This window comes from Bos indicus x Bos taurus, chromosome 12 (genome assembly GCF_003369695.1).
Source record: "Bos indicus x Bos taurus breed Angus x Brahman F1 hybrid chromosome 12, Bos_hybrid_MaternalHap_v2.0, whole genome shotgun sequence".
Taxonomy (NCBI): domain Eukaryota; kingdom Metazoa; phylum Chordata; class Mammalia; order Artiodactyla; family Bovidae; genus Bos; species Bos indicus x Bos taurus.
In genome coordinates, this window is record NC_040087.1 from 19,199,970 (window position 1) to 19,222,162 (window position 22,193).

The 22,193-nt window shown below is 39.3% G+C and overlaps 1 protein-coding gene across 1 annotated transcript; it reads right to left on the reverse strand.

The window, feature by feature from the left end:
- Nucleotides 1-1,091: 1,091 nt before the first annotated feature.
- On the reverse strand, nucleotides 1,092-21,235 carry SPRYD7 (SPRY domain containing 7). The gene is made up of 5 exons (XM_027557301.1): nucleotides 20,884-21,235; nucleotides 15,112-15,228; nucleotides 12,498-12,664; nucleotides 7,925-8,027; nucleotides 1,092-3,614 (listed from the first exon to the last, which is right to left on the reverse strand). Exons 1-5 carry the CDS (start codon nucleotides 20,987-20,989, stop codon nucleotides 3,517-3,519), a joined length of 591 nt encoding a protein of 196 aa, XP_027413102.1. The 5' UTR covers nucleotides 20,990-21,235; the 3' UTR covers nucleotides 1,092-3,516.
- Nucleotides 21,236-22,193: the final 958 nt, after the last annotated feature.

Sequence of the window (22,193 nt, forward strand, 5' to 3'; positions counted from 1 at the left end):
TCTTCCTGCAATGCAGAAGACCTGGGTTCGATCCCTGGGTTGGGAAAATCCCCTGGAGAAGGGAAAGGCTACCCAGTCCAGTATTCTGGCCTGGAAAATTCCATGGACTGTAGAGTCTGCTGCTGCTGCTGCTAAGTCACTTCAGTCGTGAAGTGAGCCCACCAGGCTCCCCCGTCCCTGGGATTCTCCAGGCAAGAACACTGGAGTGGGTTGCCATTGCCTTCTCCAATGCATGAAAGTGAAAAGTGAAAGCGAAGTCGCTCAGTCATGTCCGACTCTTCTCGACCCCCTGGACTGCAGCCCACCAGGCTCCTCCATCCATGTGATTCTCCAGGGGTTGCAAAGAGTGGGACATGACTGAGCGACTTTCACTTTCACTATGAGTACTATGTACAGGAAAGTTCCCACAGTTTTGATTATAAATTTTCTTCTTACAGTATCTAGTGTTTTTACATTATCAGAAGAAATTATTAATTTAATGTAGCTTATCAAGAATAGTGTAAGACTGCACTCACATTTTCAGCTATGCTTTTGCTGGTCCATACCTAGACTGACATTAAGTAAATATGCAGTTAAAAGAAAAAATAAAGACGTGAGCAACACTATCATACATGTTTCTGATTTTGTTAATGATTTTTAAAAGCCTTAAAGTATATTTTGTATCATTCTTAAATGATAATAGCTTGTAATCCAAGTGGGAAATATATTCAAATAATCTCAACCAGTGAGCTGACAGCAGTTAAAAGCCAGTATCTTTTTCTGGTTTTTAATACTGTAAACTTATTTATGAGATGTTCATTGTTTCACATATATGCCATTACAAGTCCCTTGCAATGTTTAAATCACTGAAAAAATAACATGGATAATAAATCACTGACTAATTTTCAATGTGAGTATAAAAAGCTACATCAGTGTGAACAAGTGGATTTCTGTGAAAAACAGAATCAAGACAATGGACAGCTTCTTCAGCCAGGAACAAATGCAGGTTTTTTTGTGTGTTAAAATACAAGGATGTTTTATGTCCCATCTATGTGTATATTTAGCTATCACTGAATACTTGTGCTGTAAGTATATACCATACTAATGTTCTATTGTCTTCAAGAAAGCCTTTAATTTTCTTCTAGCTGAATGTAGGTTTTTAAATACACTTTATTTTTTGGAACAGTTTATATTCACAGAAAAATTGAGACAATAGTACAGAGTTCCCATATGTCCCCTCTTCCAATTTCCCCCGTTAATAACATCTTACATTTTTATGGTTCATCTATTACAATAAACATAGTGATACATTATTAACTAAAGTGCATGATGTATTTAGATTTCCTTAGTTTTTACCTAACATCCTTTTCTGTTCCTGGTGTGCACATTACATTGACTTGATTTTTCCCTTGATTTTGATGACCATGACAGTGCGGACTACTGCTCAAATATTTTGTAGGATGCCCCTTTAGGAATCTGATGTTTTTCTCAAGGTAAGACTGAGGTTACAGGTAATTTTCCTATGAGAAATTAGATAGCTAGAGGTTAAAAGCACATCTAGACTTCATCAAACTGTTGTCATGGACGTAATTCATATACTGATTTTAGTACTGTTATCTATTCAGTGTGATTAGAGGTAGCAAAGATAGTCTTGAGAAAAGAACACGATCATTAAAAAAAAAAAGGTTAGCTCTTAAAAAAATAATTCGGAGGTAGGTAACATTATAAAGAAAGCAAGCAGTAGTTATATTAAATCTCTTTCTGAAATAACCATGTTCTTTACTAATTAAAATTACAAGGTCAGAAAGCCAAAAATACATAAATAATAAAGTTAGTTCAATTCTGTGTATCTACAGAGTTAAATCTGGGATTTATGTAAATATGTTACTCAAATATATCTATGTTTTAAAAACAATTGTTCTACTTTTATCTATCAAATAAACAATAAATAAATATCATGCAGGACTCTCTTGTCTATGTGTCAACAATAGTCTTAAATCCTTAGAAAATTTATAGTAGGCAATCATTCTCGAAGAATTCTCTCCTGAGCAGTGGTTCTCAATCTTTAGCGTGGATCAGAATCACCTCAAGGGCTTGTTCCAACAGATTCCTTCGTGCGTCCCCAGCAGTTTCTGATTCCATGGGTTTGGGGGGGCCTGAGTGTGCACGTCTACCAAGTTGTCAGGTAAGGCTGACGCTGCTGGTCTAAGGGCCCCACTGTGAAAACCACTGACTGCAGTCAACAAAGACGCTGCCTCATCACGTGCAGATGATGACGAGGGTGTTTGGCATATGAATTTTAACCAGTTACAGAATCTTACCAATAGGGTCTGACTATCCCTTTTATAAATGCGGAATCTGCATCCAGAGAAACTGAGGAAATTGCCTGAAGAGATAATGGGACCCGGTGGCAAAACTACAATTCAGGTCTCCTTTGATTCTTAAGCCATGTTTTTCTGGTATGACATACTGCTTCATGTGATAAATGAGTGAAATGTATGTATCCTTGTCCTGGCCTATCTGGAAAGGAGACTGTCCCAAAGATATGGACAGTGATTTGTTCAGTTTTGTAGGGTAGTATTTAAAGGATAGCAATTCTTCCTGAAAACTAAGCAAAGGCTCAGTTAGGGTCATGGAGAGGATTCACTTACTTCTGAACTTCTGAATAATCAAGGGCAAAGTGAATTTACAGTATAATTAAACAAAACAGGAAGAACATGTATTTAATATAGTACTGAATAGTCCTTAATTACTATTATTTTATTATTCCTTACAGAAAAATGCACATTTAAATTAAAATCCTTAAAAGAATAACCTCATTTCCATTTAAATTGAAGGCATCATACTATTCTAAACGTCTGCTGTGTACACGGTCACCAGTCAACCACCACTTACGCAGGTATTGAAGTAACACAGCATGATGGTCTTCAACAAAATGCTCCAATAATTACTACCACATTTATCTCCTTTCACAAAGGAAATTAAAAACAACGGCATACAAACAAAACAAGCAATTAACATTTTTAAAGTGGTACATTTTACAGTAAATAAATTGCCAAAACTGAAGTTGCCAATAATATAAATATAAATTTGTCACTTTGTTATACTCTATATAAAAAAGACACTGAGACACAAAATTATTGGACTGCAGACTTAAAACAGTTAATAAGGTCTGAACATCAGAATGACCACAAAACCCACCCAACTGGTCTCTATCAATACAAATATTTTACACTAAGAAAGACTCCCTTTTAAATATCTATACACATATTTCCATTTAATATTGTTAATTAAACCCAAAGTTATATTTATTTAAATAAGAGTTAAATAAACCACCCCAAATGCTGATTTCATATCACAAAACCTAAGTATTTTAAATCACAACTTCAGGGTGGTATAGTGTATACACTGGTTCCTTAGACAATATTAACAAGCATATTTTTAAGAATATATTTTCATTTATACGTCAGGTAAAGCTTTATTAAATGGTAAACACTTTTAACAGTGCAGAAATACAAGTTTCAAAAACAAATACATTCAGAAGATCTGCTGTTCAAATAATATCTTTTCAAAACCAGGTGGAGGAGTATGATAAAATTCACTGAACTGGCAATCCAAAATTGCACTGTCATCAACTAGAGACAGAAAAAGAAAGAAAATAAATTAGAAGCAAACACCTTAAACTGAATGAGTAATACTTATAAACTGTTTCCATAATGCCATAAAATTAACACACAAGAAGAAGAAACACATCTGCTATCCAGGTTACAAAACATGATCTTACTGGTTAAAAACAGCCACAGTGAAGAATAAAATCTGTCAAGAACACTGAACGGAAATACATCAAAATATTATTATGATTATTTCTGCTGCTGCTACTGCTAAGTCGATTCAGTCGTGTCCGACTCTGTGCGACCCCCATAGACGGCAGCCGATCAGGCTCCCCCGTCCCCGGGATTCTCCAGGCAAGAACACTGGAGTGGGTTGCCATTTCCTTCTCCAATGCATGAAAGGGAAAAGTGAAAGTGAAGTCGCTTCAGTCGTGTCCGACTCTTAGCGACCCCATGGACTGCAGCCTTCCAGGCTCCTCTATCCATGAGATTTTCCAGGCAAGAGTACTGGAGTGGGGTGCCAGTGCCTTCTCCGATGATTATTTCTAGATGATATAAATATAGGTAATTTGAGTTTTTCCTTATTTACCTACCTGTATTTTCTCAATTTTATACATTAAGATAATTTACTTCTTAAAAAATATTTTATTAAAAAGGATAGATTCACAAAGAGTAGCAAAAACAATACAAAAATTCCTGGGTAACCTTCGTCCAGCTTCCCCTAGTGGTAACATCTCACACAACTACAGTACAATGTCCAAACCAGGAAACTAACACTGACACAATACTGTTAATTAGCCTGCAGGCCTTATTCAGCTTCTATATGTTTTTTTGTTTTCCTTTTTTTAAATCAGTACTTATCCAAGAGAAATGAATGCATATATCTACACAAAGGCTTATACATGAATATTCACAGCAGCTTTATTTGTAATGGCCAAAAACTAGAAACAACTTAAATATCCAATAATAGGAGAAGGGAAAAATCAATTCTGATGTATCCACACAATGAACTATACTACTTGGTAATAAAAATCAATGAATTCTTGGTACATGTTACAACATGGATGAGTCTTAATTACACTGAGTAAAAGAAGCTAGATTAAAAAAATACAAATTGTATGATTTATACAATACTCTAAAAACGTAAGATAATCTGTAGTGACAGAAAGCAGACAGTGACTACAAGGGGGTAGGGTGGGGAGAGGGGAGCAGAATGCATGGCAAGGGGGCAGGAGGAAACTTAGGGGTGACAAGTATGTTCATTATCTTGAGTATAGTGATGATGTGGGTTTCACTTTACAGTTATTTGTTAAGTTGCATATATATGTTTAACACACATTACTAAATAATTTATATTTCATTATCAATGCAGGAAAAAAGTTAAGCACTAGATGCGACATTCATGACATCACTAGTAATTTTTAACAGAGGTGGTTTCAGTGAAGTGGTGTAAGGCAGCCACAGTAGTTGACGATACAATATAAACAGAGACAAAAGCTCTTTTACAGGAAATGCAGGCATATGGAGAAGGGTAAACGCAGGCCTGGTGAGGGGTACAAGTTTAAGGGAGAGTATATTGGAATAAGAATGATTTAGAATGCTCACAGGCATTGAAGAACGAGGTTGATGACATGAGATACAGACAAAATAACTGACAATAAAGTCCCAGAATTGGGAAGTTTGAAATCTAGACTGAGTTTTTTAAACATGAAGGGCACCACTTCCTCTAAAATGGTATGGGAAGGAGACAAGATGGGAAGAGAAAACCTTTAAGAGGTGGGGGAGGGAAGCTGGAGTTCACCATGATGGACTGTTTCTCTATAAAGTGGAAGAGGGATCTACAGAAAATGAACAGGGAACTCAAGAACGATGAAAGTCTAGAAGGTGCAGAGATGTAAAAAACACAGAGAACTTAGATGAAGCTGGAAGTCCTAACTATGAACAAACTTTTCTTCACTGTTACTCAGTTTTGTCTCTCCACAGGTTGAATATAAGGACTGACAGTATGAACAAGTGGAAAGAATTAGGATTCGGTATAGGATAGAAGGCAAAGGGTAAGGGAATTTGGGACTTCTCTGATGGCTCAGAGGGTAAAGCGTCTGTCTGCAGTGCAGGAGACCCAGGTTCGATCCCTGGGTCAGGAAGATCCCCTGGAGAAAGAAATGGCAACCCATTCCAGTACTATTGCCTGGAAAATCCCATGGATGGAGGACCCTGGTAGGCTACAGTCTATCGGGTCCCAAAGAGTTGGACACGACTGAGTGACTTCATTCACTCACTCAAGGGAATTTGAATTTTATTTTTATCTTTGATAGTATCTGGCTATCAATTTCAATTTATAAAATATATTACTACATAAACTTCACTGCATTAAAAATAATGCCAAATCAAAGAAACAATTTAGAATAAAAATCTCATTTGCTATCTTCATTTGTGTAACTCAGTCTAAAATTTTACTGATATTTATTTCTCAGACTAAACTGTTTCAAATATTAAGCTACCATTTCCATTTAAGTAAATAAAGACATTACTTTTAGGGTTATCAATTATTGCAAGCAAACTAACTTATATCAAGTTTAAAAATTCACCTTTCATGCAAAGATAAAGAAGTTAGAAGGACTGAAAAGTAGTATTTAGGGAAAAAGAAGATAAATGAAAACTTTAAAGCACAGGCTTTGGTTGTTATATCAAATTATTAAATATTTATATTTGCTACTGTATACTTTTCTGCCACTCTGAACAAAGTCTGTTACTTTTCTGGTAAGTTACTATAAAAAAGTTAACCATTAGTTTTTGTTATGGCTCAAATTCTTAATTATTTAAAGTAATTTAAATGAGAAAATGGTTTACAATCCACTAATACCACAGGCAGAAAAATCATACACTTGTTGATTTAAAGTTGATAACATAAAAAATGAAGAAGAGAGTGATAAAGGCACTGTACTTATGTACGTTTCCTATAAATAGAGACATCTTATTTTTTAGGGATACATATAAAATATTTTAGAATAAAATGGTATAATGTCTGGCATTTGCCTCAAAACAATATAAGGAGGGGAGGTGAAAAACAGGACTGACTGTAGGGAGGAGAGGAAACCTGTCTGGCTATTAGCTGACAATTGTTTGAAGTTAAGTAATGGAGTAACGAAGACTCTTGAGAGTCCCTTGGACTGCAAGGAGATCCAACTAGTCCATTCTGAAGGAGATCAGCCCTGGGATTTCTTTGGAAGGAATGATGCTAAAGCTGAAACTCCAGTACTTTGGCCACCTCATGCGAAGAGATGACTCATTGGAAAAGACTCTGATGCTGGGAGGGATTGGGGGCAGGAGGAGAAGGGGACGACAGAGGATGAGATGGCTGGATGGCATCACTGACTCGATGGACATGAGTCTGAGTGAACTCCGGGAGTTGGTGATGGACAGGGAGGCCTGGCATGCTGTGATTCATGGGGTTGCAAAGAGTCGGACATGACTGAACAACTGAACTGAACTGAACTAAGCCATGTATGTGTAAGTATAGTTTCTGTACAAGTATACCTCCAAGAACAGGGTTACTTAGAGATGACTCTACTCAGTTACCTTTATTACAGAAAATTCCAAACATGTGGAAGTAACCAGAACAGAATAATGAACCCTCATGTATCCATTACTTAACTTCAAACAATTGTCGGCTAATAGCCAGACAGGTTTCATCTCCTCCCTACAGTCAGTCCTCTGTTCTTCACCTCCCCTCCTTATATTGTTTTGAGGCATATGCCAGACATTATATCATTTTATTCTAAAATATTTTATATGTATCCCTAAAAAATAAGGTGTCTCTCTTTATAGGAAACATACATAAGTACAGTGCCTTTATCACTCTCTTCTTCATTTTTTACTTCTTTTGAAAGTAGGAGAGTTTTAACATTTAGGCGATTTTGTAAAGGTAACCAATGTTCAATCTACACGGAATTCCCATCTCTACTTTCAAAATATTCTTTACAATTACATTTTCTGTTCATCTAACCCTTTCTAACAATTAGCAGGAATACCTTTTTGAAAATTCTGTAAAGTTTTTAAAACTTTCTGGAATATAAGATTAAATGATCTAAAAGGGAATATGGCTATTGCATATTTAAGAATAATCATTGTATTTAGCAAGTTGATTTTTTTAATACAAAGGAAGTAAAAACTTTCCTTAGTCCTGCAAAGAGGGATTGTGATAACCTACTGAGTATACTCCATATACAAAGGTCCTTATTAATTTGTCCAGCCTTCTGAATGATAGTTACAAAGTTAAATGCCAAGCAAAAGTTAACATACATTTAATAATGTTTAGAAATATTTTCACTTACCATAAACAACTGGATACACTGTCCCTCGTATACCTGATGCTGGACAATGCATGTTTTTTCCATTCAAATATACATTTAATTCTACATGGTCATATGTAATACCCTAGAAAGCAAAGTAAATATTAAAAAGAGGAAAAATATGTATGTTCCATAAAAACCTGAACAGTCAGAAGGCACTAACTGGGGAGCATGGAAACAAAAAACTAAGCAAAAGATCACAACAGATTTTTTTTTTCCCATAACAGATTTTATTAAGGGTTTACAATCTGGTAGAAATCTATTTGAATTGAGCTAGAAAAAAACAGTAATGGTGATTATGTGGGGGGAGGGGAAAGTAAAATCCCATGAGTCCACATTCGAGGGGTCAAACTAAATCCTAGTATTTTATTCAGATAATCTGGGTTTTATATTCTGAATATTAAGATGATATAAGTACTATATACTGTAAACAGAGAGACCTTTTAAACTCACATAGAAAACACTGCTTTATGTAGAATTTGATAACAAAGGGGGGAAACAGTGAAGTTTTCACCATTAGGGATTATTACCTATCATTGTTTTCAGTTGTGATGAACTGTCTTTATACAATTTATTTTCAAAAAGAAATAATATATTTCTCTATCTCTTTACCTTGGTTTCAAATATGTAAAATGTATTACTAAGGTAAGGTGGGTATTTACAACTGCATGTAACTGATAATTAGTATCAAGTGGAAAACAGAAAAACAGCTCAAAAGACTTTAAAAAGACAGCAAAATAAAAATATATTACTTTGTATATTATTAATGGTACAAAATTACAATTATTATTATTGACATTCTGGAAAACAACCTGTATTATGTACCAAACCCTAGACACTTCATATTTACTCATTTAATCCTAGGTATTTTTATTATCTCCACTTTACAGCAGCTAAAGCATGCTGCTAAGTCGCTTCAGTCATGTCCGACTCTGTGCAGCCCCATAGACGGCAGCCCACCAGGCTCCCCCGTCCTTGGGATTCTCCAGGGAAGAACACTGGAGTGGGTTGCCATTTCCTTCTCCAATGCATGAAAGTGAAAAGTGAAAGTGAAGTCGCTCAGTCGTGTCCAACTCTTCAGGACCCCATGGACTGCAGCCCACCAGGCTCCTCCGTCCATGGGATTTTCTAGGCAAGAGTTCTGGAGTGGGGTGCCATTGTCTTCTCCAAGCTAAAGCATAGGAGAAGTTAAATAACTTATTTAAGGTTGCACAGTTAGGAAGTGGCAGAGCTGGAATTTAAACTGATGCAGTATGGCTTTGGAAAACTTATTCTTAATTGCCATGCAATTCAAAGCTTTTAAGACTTTTACACTTTTAAAACTCTCTTTAAAACTCTGTACAGTATTTACTAGCTGAAGACGGAGAGCTTTCCTTTCAAGAATGACAACAGAGACCTTTCAATAGAGAAATCATCATAGATCAAGAAGCAACCACTTGAAGGATTTCTGACTGTGGATAAATTATATGAACCTAAAAGCTTTTATAGATAGAAAAAGACCTTACAGATGATCTAGTCTTAAATCCTTCACTTTCCAGTTAAGACAGCAAAGGCCCAGATAAGTCAACAGGTTAAGTGCTATAAAAGATTCTCCTCAAATCTTAGCAAAGCCAGGCTTAGACTAAACACTGAGAAAGATAAATAAAACTGCTTTTGCTTTATTTCAGTGTATGTATTTAAATATAAATATGTAAATAATACTTTAAATAATAAATACCTTAAATAATACTTTAAATACTTTAAATAATAAAGTGATCGCCAGGATTCGCTTTTTAGTGAAGAAACCTGTTTTCATTTTAAAAACCTGATTACATAAAAAGCAGCATGTTACCCTCTTTACTGGAAATCCAGCAGCTCAGACTAACAGGTTATGATCTGGGCACCTTCCCCACCTGGTGGCAGCATAACCTATTTCAAGTTCTCAACCCCACCCTCCAGCATCAATACCCCATGAGTGAGTGAGTGAGTGAACGTCGCTCCGTCGTGTGCGACCCTTTGCGACCCCAAATGGACTATACAGTCCATGGAATTCTCCAGGCCAGAATCCTGGAGTGAGTAGCCTTTCCCTTCTCCAGGGGACAATACCCAATACCCAGTATCAAAGATCCCCTGGAGAAGGAGATCGAAACCTGCTCCAGTCTTCTTGCCTGGAAAATCCCATGGACACAGGAGCCTGGCAGGCTATAGCCCACGGGGTCACAAAGAATTGGACACGACTGAGCGACTAGACCAAACCAACTAGACAATACCAAAGAAAGACGTGAGGAAGGATGTGAGAAACCACACCGCGGGATGTTAGTTCTCTGACCAGGGCTGAACCAGTGCCCCCTGCAGCGGAAGCACAGAGTACTAACCACGGGACTGTCAGGGAATTCCCTTAATCTGCCCTTTTATCTGTTCTAGATGTTAGGTTTGATTCTCTCATAATGATACCAAAAACCCGATGTGTTCTAAGGATTTATCAGTATTTGCAGGTTTGGTGAACAGACTCTGAAATTAGACTGTAATCCTGGGGTCACTCTGAATAAGCAATTACTTAACTTCTGGTCTGTAAAATGATAACAATAGTACCACCTATTTCGCCTTCTCTGAAATTAAACTGAAAACTGCAACTTAAAAATGTAATCTGTACTTTTCAAAACTATATACAAAAGGTAAAAATAAGCATAGGCTGTCTCAGGTGTGCCTCCTTGGTGCTGCAGTAGGCCCTGCTGATCCTGTATGGTTATTACAGAAACATAATCATTTGGTTGGATGTTGAAAGCTTATTTTTCTTGATTTTTCCTCAGAGAATGGTATATGATTGAAATTCTACACATATGAGAATGTTTTTACTGTCATAATTCATTCCAGCTTTCCTACGCTATTGTCAGCAATTTGGTGAAATTTGTTTGCAAGTGTTTAAACTAGGAAGATACAGCCATTAGCGTGGGATACTGCTTTACTTTTCAGGATTCTGCTCATCTTTCATCTTTTTGAGCCCTCCTTTTATCAGAATGGGCATAAAAACTCAAAGTCTAATTTAATAATGCTGACAGACTAAAAATGACATTCTTAAGTCTGTCGATATGAAGTGCCAATCATCTTAAGGAACGAGATAGGAAGGAAATAACAACACACAGTACAAGTCAGTACATCAACAAAGAAAACCTTTTGTTACTGATTATCCTTTCTTCTTTTTTTGGTCTCACCATGCAGTACACGGGATCTCAGTTCCCTGACCAAGGACGGAACCCGGGGCCTCTGCAGTGGAAGCACAGAGTCCTACCCACCGGGGAGTTACCCGGATTATCCTTTATGTTTGAATTTCATTTTTTAGTATAAGCAGGCTGACAGCATCAACCTGACTTCAAGATTCTCTTTCATGAAATAACCCCTTGAATAGGGTGTTCCACATTACGGGCATCTGGCAATGATCTATATATGCAGAACCAACTATTTAAAAGGAAGAACGAGGAAAAGCAGATTTTAAAAACGGTTGATGTCTTTGGTTTCCTTGTTTTCTTTAGTTAATTTGGGGGGGAAAAAAACACTTTCTATAATTTACCTATTTAAAAACTGTTCTTCACAATTTTTTTTTTAAACTGAAGAGAAGAAAGATCATAGTCAAAAGCTTTCATTTCCTCATTATTTTTCATCTTCTTCCAAATAGTGTATACTTCTTTAATTCAGTAACCTGGATTTACCTTGTCTGTTATCAAGTATTAGAAACTCTCATTCTTTAGATTCCTTTCAACTTGGTATAAGAGCAAGGAACCCAAGGCTCTGTGTATAAGGACACTCTTGCTAAAGGAGACCCAAGAACTCTGTTCTCAACAGCTAATGGCCTGAATTCAATGTATAAGGTTCTTGGAAAACACTGTGAGAAGTATCTGAAAAAGACAGAAAGGGATCTCTGGATTACATTTTCAATAGGATGGCTTTGGCAAAGACTTGAATATATCTAGTTGGGAATAAAAACCGAGAAGCCTTCATACTATGTAACTCCTTCTATCCCCTGCTTTCCAAAAAAAAAACTTTTCCACAATCAACCCTTAGGATTTTGAGCCAGTTCTTGAAAGAGTTCTGAAAGTGAAGGAAGTTTAACCAGGTTAAGTTTAACAAGGACCAACACTCCTGATAAAAATGCGGTAATTCTTTAACAGAAGTTCCTAACAAATTAAGTAATAAATGTCTTCTCTAAGAGATCTCCAGCTGCAAAAATACCTAATCTTTTCTAACGTAAGGGTCAGCGTTCTTTTAAAATTGTGGGCCAAGGTTTCTTTTATGTGAGAGTGGCAGGAGATGTTGACTGGCAGCCAACCAGTCATAAACTCTCCTAAATGGAAATAAGGGTTGGTGGTGATTTTCCTGGCCAGTGCAGCTCTAGAAAGAAGGCAGTTATGTAAGACAGCAGCATTGACATCAAGGGCTCTTTGGAAAATGAACTACCTCATTAGATCCAATCCCCGTGCTCTGGAATTTGGACCACAAACTCCCAGGCAAAACTAGAAATACTAAAAGCAGTTCAGGTTGAATAATTCACGGTGGAAAACAAGTCCACGAGGAAACTCACCACCACGTCTCCCTCCTGTGGAAGGCTGTTTGCTGGCAGTCTGTTTTTCTCCTCATTGTTGTGGTATAGGGCTCCATCATTTCTCATCACCAGACTGTGTACATCTCGGCCAAGGGGGATCTGATTCAAGTTAACTTTCTGAGTTGCAACGCCAATACCCCAGATTCCTGAAAAATATAATAATTTAAATGCTCCCCAAATCTGAAGAATACAAATATGAAAGTTGTTGTTTTAAAAGACAGTGTAAATTGTTTATAAAGAAAGTGGCATATGATCACTAAATTATTTTTTGTTAATCTTAAAAAAATTTTTTCTTCAAGTAGTTTGCAAATGATGTACTACATCTCTTCAGATGTAGTACAGCCTGGGAGATAAAAGTGGGCTCTGGAGTTGTACTGCCTGGTTTAAATCCTGCTTGTGCTATGTCATCTTGGGCAAGTTACGTAACCTCTGTTTCCTCACCTGCAAACTATGGAGTCTAACAGTGCTGCTGCTGCTGCTGCTAAGTCGCTTCAGTCGTGTCCAACTCTGTGAGACCCCACAGACGGCAGCCCACCAGGCTCCGCTGTCCCTGGGATTCTCCAGGCAAGAACACTGGAGTGGGTTGCCATTTCCTTCTCCAATGCATGAAAGTGAAAAGTGAAAGTGAAGTCACTCAGTCATGTCCGACTCTTAGCGACCCCATGGACTGCAGCCCACCAGGCTCCTCCGCCCATGGGATTTTCCAGGCGAGAGTACTGGAGTGGGGTGCCATTGCCTTCTCCGAGTCTAATAGTACTTGCCTCTTAAAGTTATCAGAAGATACAGCAAGATCATCCAAGTAAAATAACTGGAACACTGTATTTTTTTTTAATGGATAAGTAAAGCACAGAGGAAGTATTTTTTAAAAAGATGCTAGCTATTGTCATTACTATTATTATTATTCCCCCAAAATATTACTAAAAAGCCACACATTGAATTTAAATAGCCTCGGCTTCTATTTCAAGCACCACCTCTGAGAAGCAGGAAATTACTTCTTTAGTTTTTGCATCTGTAATACGTGACCAATAATGTATATGACCTGGTCAATACTATGGAGAAGAGAAAATTAATGATAAAATGTAAAATCATTTTCTTATCCAATACCTTAAGTCCATGAGTTTAAAACCGTTTGGTCTAAGTTGACTTTTAAAGAGACCAGCTCTCTTCTTTTCAGTCTAACAGAATATGTAAGCTCCTGATTACATCTCAAACTGTTTCCTTCTTGGTTTTTATCAAAATCAGGGGAAATTCTAAAGAATGCTTGAAGACCATGTTGTCAATCCATTTTCCTGGATTGAGTGAGGCCATCAGAAAGCTGCATGTCTGGACTTCACTGTCCTGGCCTCCTAAATAATCTGATTCTATAATTTATCCTCCAAGGTGAGACAAGAGTGCCAGTAGGGGATGATACTAATTTCACGTGACAACAGCTCTAGACAGGGTTACAGTGTCCTCTTCCTCCTGAGGAACTGTGCATGATGACACCCTGTGGCACACTGCCTGAAGCTTTCCTTGAGGGATCAAAGCCTCAAACTCCAACACACTATTGTAGAAATATCTTTGAGGATAGCATCCTTTACAGAAAATCCACAAAGAAATCTGTATTACATTTAAGGCTCAAGGAAATATTCACTTCTCTTGAGAAAAGGTATGTTATACTTGAGAAAATTACGGTAACCAGAGACATTTTGCAGCCAGTGAGTTAACTTACAAAAGAATGGAATGGAGGACAGATTTATATTTATTTTACACACTTAAGAAAAATCAGTATTTAAAACAATTTAAAAAACAAGTCCCAGAGGAATATTTTATGTTTTTTCATTTAAGAGCAGAATTAATTTACTCCACTCTAGTTTCACTGTTCTGTACCTATATTACTCATGCCATATTTTACTACAGGTTTCTTTCTAATAAAGCCTTAAAAAATTTCCCCATATTCAAAACTGCCACAAGTTAACTAATAATAACTATTATAATACTCACGTAGAACTGCCATACAAGAAACTTCATAATTTAAATTTTTTTAAAAATTTTAATTGAAGCATAGTTGATTTACAGTATTGTGTTAGCTTCAGGTGTACGTATTTAAAAAATTTTAAAGAGACTTTAGACTTCTACCAAAATTCTAAATCGGCCAATCGCTTCAGAAGACACTGAATCAGGGAATCTTAACAAGAGTTAAGAGAAAAACTTAGGATCATAAGATTAATTTTATCCTAAGATAAAACAGCAAAAGTCTACACCTTACATGCTTGACCAAATGAAATGGTTCATCTAGCTCCCGCTAATTAACCATATTAGTAATAATGCTTGTGTGTTAAATGGAACCAGTACATACTGCTGTTAAGACACTTTCATGCATACAGCTCCTATGAAGCAGGAAGGGCAGCTCCTGTAATCCATTTTATAGATGAGAAAACTGAACTTAATATAACTAAATTAACTAATGAAACCAGGATCTCACAAGAAGATGTGAGTGAAAATGGCTTTAAGTAAGAGTTGTTTTTTTTTAATGACCTCGTTAATCTTTTCCGTATATTGAAGATTCCTCCTCACATTCAGAGTATTAACAGTCAAGTACCATTATACCAACCTGTGGATTGGATTTTGAATTCGAAGTAGCTTTTGTTTTGATGTAAAGGTGCACTGGCTAAACAACCTCCCGTTCCACATATTCGTCTTCCATTTTTTACAATGACAACATCAGTTCCTAAACAAAAAATACAGACACTGTGTAAAGTTTTGTATTCTCTTACCCAACAATCAAGGTTAAGTTTTAAAAGATATTTATTGATTTACTGTTTACTTATTTGGCTGTATTGAGTCTCGGCTGTGGCACAACAGATCTTCATTGCGTCATGTGGGATGTTTCACTGCAGCCCAGACTCTCTAGTTGCAGCCCACGGGCTTAGTTGCTCCATGGCGTGTGGGATCTTAGTTCCCTGACCAGGGATGGAACCTGTGTCCCCTGCGTTGCAGGGTAGGCTCCTAACCCCTGGACTACTAAGGAAGTCCCTCAAGGTTAATTTCTGTTTCACTTTTAACTCTTAGTCTCCAAAAAATAGGAAGGCTATATATACTTTGAAATATGAAATAATGATAAATTATTTAAAATATTTAATTCACTTTTTTCTGGGAGAACATTTATATTTAATATTAATTTGTGGCTATAAATTTTGTTTAATTAGTTTCAAATAAACAGTAATTTTGTATTATACTGAATTTTTTTTATATACATACTGAATATTTTAAACACTTTTAAGGTAGAAATAGACTTTGTTTTTGTTTTTGGCTGTGCTGTGCGGCTTGTAGGATCTCAGTTCCCTGAACCCTGGGTCCACCTCAGTGAAAGCCCACAGTCCTAACCACTAGGCCACAAGGGAACTCCCTGAAGTAGACTTTCTTCCATTTTAGCCAGTGAATCAATTTGATGACGGCACAAATTTCTTGATTTAAATAAAAACAGAAACACTTAAAAGAAGCTGGGCAATCAGTACAATTTTCAGTTCAATCCAAAAAAAAACAACCTGATAAAAGCTGAATGAATGTATGTACAAGGTCTTATGCAAGTGCATTGGTCAAGTAAGAACTGAAGAGTAATGAACCATGGAAAGAAACATACATCTATGTTCTTGAAATAGCTGACATGGAAAAATGCCAATTTTAGGATCTTAAAAATATCTGTAAAATAGTTGCTGTTAATCACATTGAAAAGACGTAAACAAGGTTTCAACATCATTAAATGCATTTTATTCTCATGGAAAATCTTAGTTTAGTTCAGATAACATTTGATAGATGAGAGTGAGAAAAACAATCTCTTGATCATGTGACTCCAATACCAATTCTTTTCCAAACACTGATTTAGGAAAGCATATCAGAGAATATGAAGAAATTTAACAAAATGCTTATCTGGAAGAAATATCCCATAACTATCCCATGACAGACTCCCAAGATCTGTAATCAGTATAACTCTTCTGCTAATAAGTTTACAAACCAAGCAGATCTGGTTAGGGGAACTGTAGGGAACTCCTCTTTCCAGAGGGGGTAAAATAAAACTAGAAAATAGTAACAAATGTACTAACAGAGAGGCAGGTCTCTCAACTCACCGTTGAATTGATACTTGAACAAAAAATTATTTGGGACAAATACACATGAGAAATACCACATTTTCAAGACTTTACCACAATTCTAAATGGGCTGATTAAAGACACTCTTATAGAAGGTAAAACGAAGATCCTTTGTATTGCACTATGTCCATGCTCAGTCCCAGGGACTGTAGCCCATCAGATTCCTCTGTCTATATAATTTTCTATATATGGAACAACAATAATGGAATGGGTGGCTACTTCCACCTCCAGGGGATCTTCCCGACCCAGGGATTGAACCTGCTTGTCCTGGGTTTCCTGCATTGTAATTGGATTCTTTACCCACGGAGCCATTGGGGAAGTCCACAAGATCCTATTATATGATTATTAAAAATTCATTAGCATCCTTTTTTTTCCCTAATTACAAAATGCTAAACTGCAAATTCTGGGACAGTGTCTTTATACATAATTTACATCTAGCTGCCTCACAGATCTCCAGCAGTTGCTGGTGAGCAACCAGGGCCCAGCTCCTCCTTAATAGCAAAGACCATGGAGTGCTTGGCATCCAGCAGACGCTCGACAAATAACTGATACGGAAATGAATGAATATGCTCTGCTAAGTACTTGTCGTGGACATGTAGCATCTGTTTTCTCTTTCCCAACGAACTTCTCTCTGGAGATCAAAACAGTTCCAAGGAAGCTGACTCAATCTCTGGCTTCAGGGCTACAGCTTTGACCTGGGTTAAGTCAATCAGTGCATTCCACATTTCTTGGCCACAGTGACTGAGTGAAAAACGGTTATGTGACCTAAGCACTACCATCAGAGATAGTCTCAAGACTTGCAGAGAGAATGAAGGGATAAAGATTTTATCGCTTTTGCTGGATTCGCATGAGGAAGCCGATAGTACAGGGAGAGGCTGCAAGTTGTCATGGACGCCAGCCTTCACGAATAAGCAACAGCTGATGGGGGAAAGAGATAAAAGGAGTCCAGTCCTTGGCAGCACTGAGTCTTTTCTGAAGCTAGTGCTGCGTTTTACTTTTTAAATTTACACAAACCGATGAATTGCCTTCATTTTTCAACAATTTTTGAGTTGTAGGTTTTACTGCTTGTAACTGAAAGCACCCTAAGTGAAAAAACACTTCAAGAATTATGAAAATACATGGTATTTTTTTAAACCCAGCAATACTTTATGGTTCTTACATATAACTCTGAGTTGAACCCAAACAACCAAATCTGAATACGCTATTATGTTCTTACTTCAATATCATTTCTTATCTCCAAGGCATTCTGCTAGGTACTGAGATGTTCTATACATAAAGATGGATATATTCAGAGAACATTCTACAGTGCTTGTGAATCATTAGGGAATTATTTCAAGCCTATTCTATTTCTCTTTTTTAAGTACAAAGATATCCTATATTTGGATCTGTGTGATTTGTACAGTTTTATTATCAAGACTGTTTAGAGAGTCAAGGAAAATTTGAGTACAGTCAGAAAATATATAAACATAGCCAAAGAGTATTTTTTAAAAAGCATTAGACATTTCTAAATGAATAACATCCCTTTCAAGGAAGCTACCTTGGAAGACATTCATTTCTAAAAAGTATTAGTCACTCAGTCATATCCAACTCTTTGTAACCCCACAGACTGTAGCCCACAATGCTCCTGTGTCCATAGGATTCTCGGGGCCAGAATACTGGAGTGGGCTGCCATTTCCTTCTCCAGGGGATCTTCCTGACCCAGGGATCAAACACGGGTCTCCCACATTGCAGGCAGATTCTTTATCACCCAAGCCACCAGGGAAGTTCTATATTTCTAAAAAACCAAATCACAATTAAATATGGAGGCTGTGGTAAAAAAGAAGATATTTATAAAAACTACATCACAGAAAATTCCAAGAGGAATTTCAAATCACTTTAGGTGATGTAGCATTACCAATATAAGTGACAACTTTGAAAGAGACAACACTTATTTGCATATGAAACACAGAGACTTAAAAAAAAAAAAGCAATCATATTAACCTTTCACATATCCAAATACATGCATATTCACTCAGTGGGCTTCTCATATTTCAACTTAAGATCAATTCATGCTTGAAACCTACTCCTAACTTGATAAGCCTCTCCTCTTATTTGTTTTCTAAAATCAGGCTTTTTCTGTGATTGAAGAATTTGAAGTTTTTGGAAGACAGGTTAAGAAAAAGTTTCCACGCAGGAAGAAAATTAGGGGATGATATTACTCTACTGAAAGATGCGGGGCAGCTTTGGAAAAAGGAGAACATAGTGGAACGAGTACCAGTGACCAGCTCTCTGTGGAGAAGAGACCAGAGAAAACAAATACTTAAAAGAGTATTCGCTCAGTTGTGTCCGACTCTTTGTGACCCCATGAACTGCAGCCCACCAGGCTCCTCTATCCATGGGATTCTCCAGGCAAGAATACGGAGTGGGTTGCCATTTCCTTCTCCAGGGGATTTTCCCGACCCAGGGATGGAACCCGGGTCTCCCGAATTGTAGGCAGATTCTTTACCAACTGAGCCACCAGGGAAGTCATACTTTAAAGAGTAGATTGTAGTAATTCAGGAGTTTGGAAGAAGAGACAGAAAGAACTAAAGCTGATCATAACCTCCCGAAAGAAACTATGTGTGATTTTTCTTTACTGTGTTCCTAGCACATTGCCGGAGAAGGCAATGGCACCCAACTCCGGTACTCTTGCCTGGAGAATCCCATGGACGGAGGAGCCTGGTAGGCTGCAGTCCATGGGGTCGCTAAGAGTCGGACATGACTGAGTGACTTCACTTTCACTTTTCACTTTCATGCATTGGAGAACGAAACGCAACCCACTCCAGTGTTCTTGCCTGGAGAATCCCAGGGACGGGGGAGCCTGGTGGGCTGCCGTCTCTGGGGTCGCACAGAGTCGGACACGACTGAAGCGACGCAGCAGCAGCAGCAGCAGCATATAAAACAATGCCTGCATCTGACAGTCACTCAATAAATATCAGTTGAGTGAATGAATACATGAAATGGAAACATTTCCTGAGAGAAATCACAGAATTTGGACCTCTGTCTATAAGTGATGATGAATAAGAAATAATTCAAGGAGATATACGTACACCTACATACATAGTTATGTATTGGGGTTCTATATTACACTTGGGAGATCTAAGAATGAAAAGTAAAAACCCACATACAAAGTGGTAAACAATTATCACATTTGTTATTTAGTACATGCTATAGAAAGTGAAAAAAAGAAAAATATAATGAGCAGAGTATTTTCAGAGTATAAAGAATCTGGGCAGGAGAGGGTTTTGCTACAAATATTTAAGAATTCCCTTTGTTATTTCAATGCACTGTCCTTTAGTCAAAGAGAGATATGGGGAAAACTAAAAGTGCAGATGTATATTTAGAAGAGAATAATTCGGCAAAAAGACAGTACTTTGAAATAATTACAGTGGGAAATGTCATCCCCTAGAAACACACTCCAGAAGCATGGAACTACATGGGACAAGTCTAAAAAAGAAATAATAAGGTGGCGAGAGGCTATAGAGGGGAAGAGGAGAATGTTATAGAAGGAGAAGCTATAGGCTCATTTGAAATTCAAAGGAAAAACCATAGATGGGAAGAAGCAACACGCTATTTCTGCAATAGCCTGACCTGCTAGGAAGAAGCCAGCCAGGTGAAATTACACCACCTCTAAGCATGACTCAGGAGGAGCCGCACAGGGGAGGTTTTTGTTGAAATGACATGTCCTGAGCTAAGCTGTGACTTTAGGCTTTTGCAACTTGCCTCGTCTTGACTTTAGGAGGTGAGAGCAAACAACCGATAATTGACGAGCGAATAGAAAGCTGTCAGGGCAGAGGAAGGAGCCAGGACAGCTAAGTGTTCTCAACATGTGCGTATTTGACTGAAGCTCGACGGCGGGATAGGAGAACCGAGTCGCCCCCGCGCCCCACGCCGGGGACGTCTGACGAGTCTCGGGAGGAGGCGCCCCAGAGATTCCTGTGGGAACGGTAAGGTCCAGACGCCCGTATCTCCTCAAGACAGGAGCGGACCGGGCTGCTTGAATACACCAGGCCAAGGTGCGGTCGGCCGGAGTCCGGAGGAGATCCGCGACGCCGACCCGGGTCTTCGGCAGCGTCGCAGGGCGAGGGGCAGGGGACGACGCCCGGAGCCCGCAGGGGCCCGGCCGCGTGCGGGGCTCCTCGAGACGCCCCCGGCTGCCCCCGACCCGCCGCGCCCGACCAGGGGTGGGCCGTTGGGTCTGGGGAAGGGAGGGCCCTTACCCATGTGCTGCGTGTCCAGCTGCACGGCCGGCATCTCCTTCAGAGGGATGTGGCCCGTCCCGCCATCTCTGCAGCACCGCAGGCAGCAAAACACCGAGGCGGCCATATCTCGGGGACCTCCGGCGCCGCTGCCGCTGCCGCTGCCGCTGCCTGCAGCTCCTGGGCTGAGGCGACACCGCCCCCGACCCCTCCGCTCCGCCTCCCGCCCGCGCCCGAGCGCCGGAGTAGGTGCGGCGGGGATGGGGGAGGTGTGTGCGCAGCGCGGAGGCGGGTACCGCGACGCCCCAGGCCGGGCGGGCGCAGCGCAGGATGAAAGGAAGCCTGCCTGGGCGGAAGATACGGAAGACCAGCGTGCGGGGCGGGGCGGAGCTCTGGGGGCGGGGCTACGGTGGGGGCGGGGCTAGGGGCGTGGCGTAGCGTGGCGTGGCGAAGCGGGTGGCGGCCTGGCGGAGGACAGCGGGACTGCGCGCGCTGGCGCGTAGGAGGATTTTTTTCCTTTGCAAAGCCAGCTTGTGTGTCCTGATAACTGAGGGATGCGTGAGCTTGGCCGATTTCACTGTACGCTAAGGGGTCCTGGGGTGCTGTATCTTTAAAATTGTGCTCTCCTCACCTTAAACATTATCTTTAGAGATGAGCTGACAGAGGCAAATCTGGCTGGGGAACGGGAGCCGATTTAGAAGAGCCCCAAGCTTGTCCCCGCGCACCCAGGACTGAGAAAACTATGCCTCCACCCGAGAGCCTCTGACGCGCCCCCACCCCCACCCTCCATACCGTGACTGGTTTCTGAAGAGTGTTCTCAAATCCTAAACCGATGCACAGGGCCCAGGATTAATGGCTGTTAATGATTGCATTGTGAATATACATCCTGCGCTCTGAGTCGTTGGTCCTGCTGCATTTTAGGTACAGAGATGAGCTTTTCGTCGTGACTTTCGGGTGCCGCGCGGTCGCAGTCGCTCAGGAGGCTACTCTGGGAGGGACCCCTTGGGCAGGGTGGGAGGGCGATCCTTGACCTGCCTCTTCCAAGCTCATCCTCCTCGTGGGCATGGGGTTCTGATGAGTGTGATGGGAACCTGGAGGTAGTGGGAAGAATGCGGGGCCTCCGAGGGAAGTACTCAGTTTCTACCGCTTGTTCTTTCCTGTTTCCACACAGGAATCTCCCTTGGTGATTACCCGTCATCTTCGTGCTTACGTAGATCACCTGCCCCGATCTATTTTCCATCTTCAGATCCCACTTGGCGTCTGGAGATGGTGTGGGATGACTATCTAGAATTAACCTGAAATTAATCTGGCTCAAACCTCTGTTCCCAAAC

Coding starts and splice junctions, on each gene's coding strand:
- SPRYD7 (XM_027557301.1), bottom strand. CDS start 20,989: ATGGCCGCCTCGGTGTTTTGCTGCCTGCGGTGCTGCAGAGATGGCGGG. Junction 12,665..15,111: donor ATTCAAAATCCAATCCACAG/GTTGGTATAATG, acceptor TATATTTTTCAG/GAATCTGGGGTATTGGCGTT. Junction 8,028..12,497: donor CACAGGAGGGAGACGTGGTG/GTGAGTTTCCTC, acceptor TTTGCTTTCTAG/GGTATTACATATGACCATGT.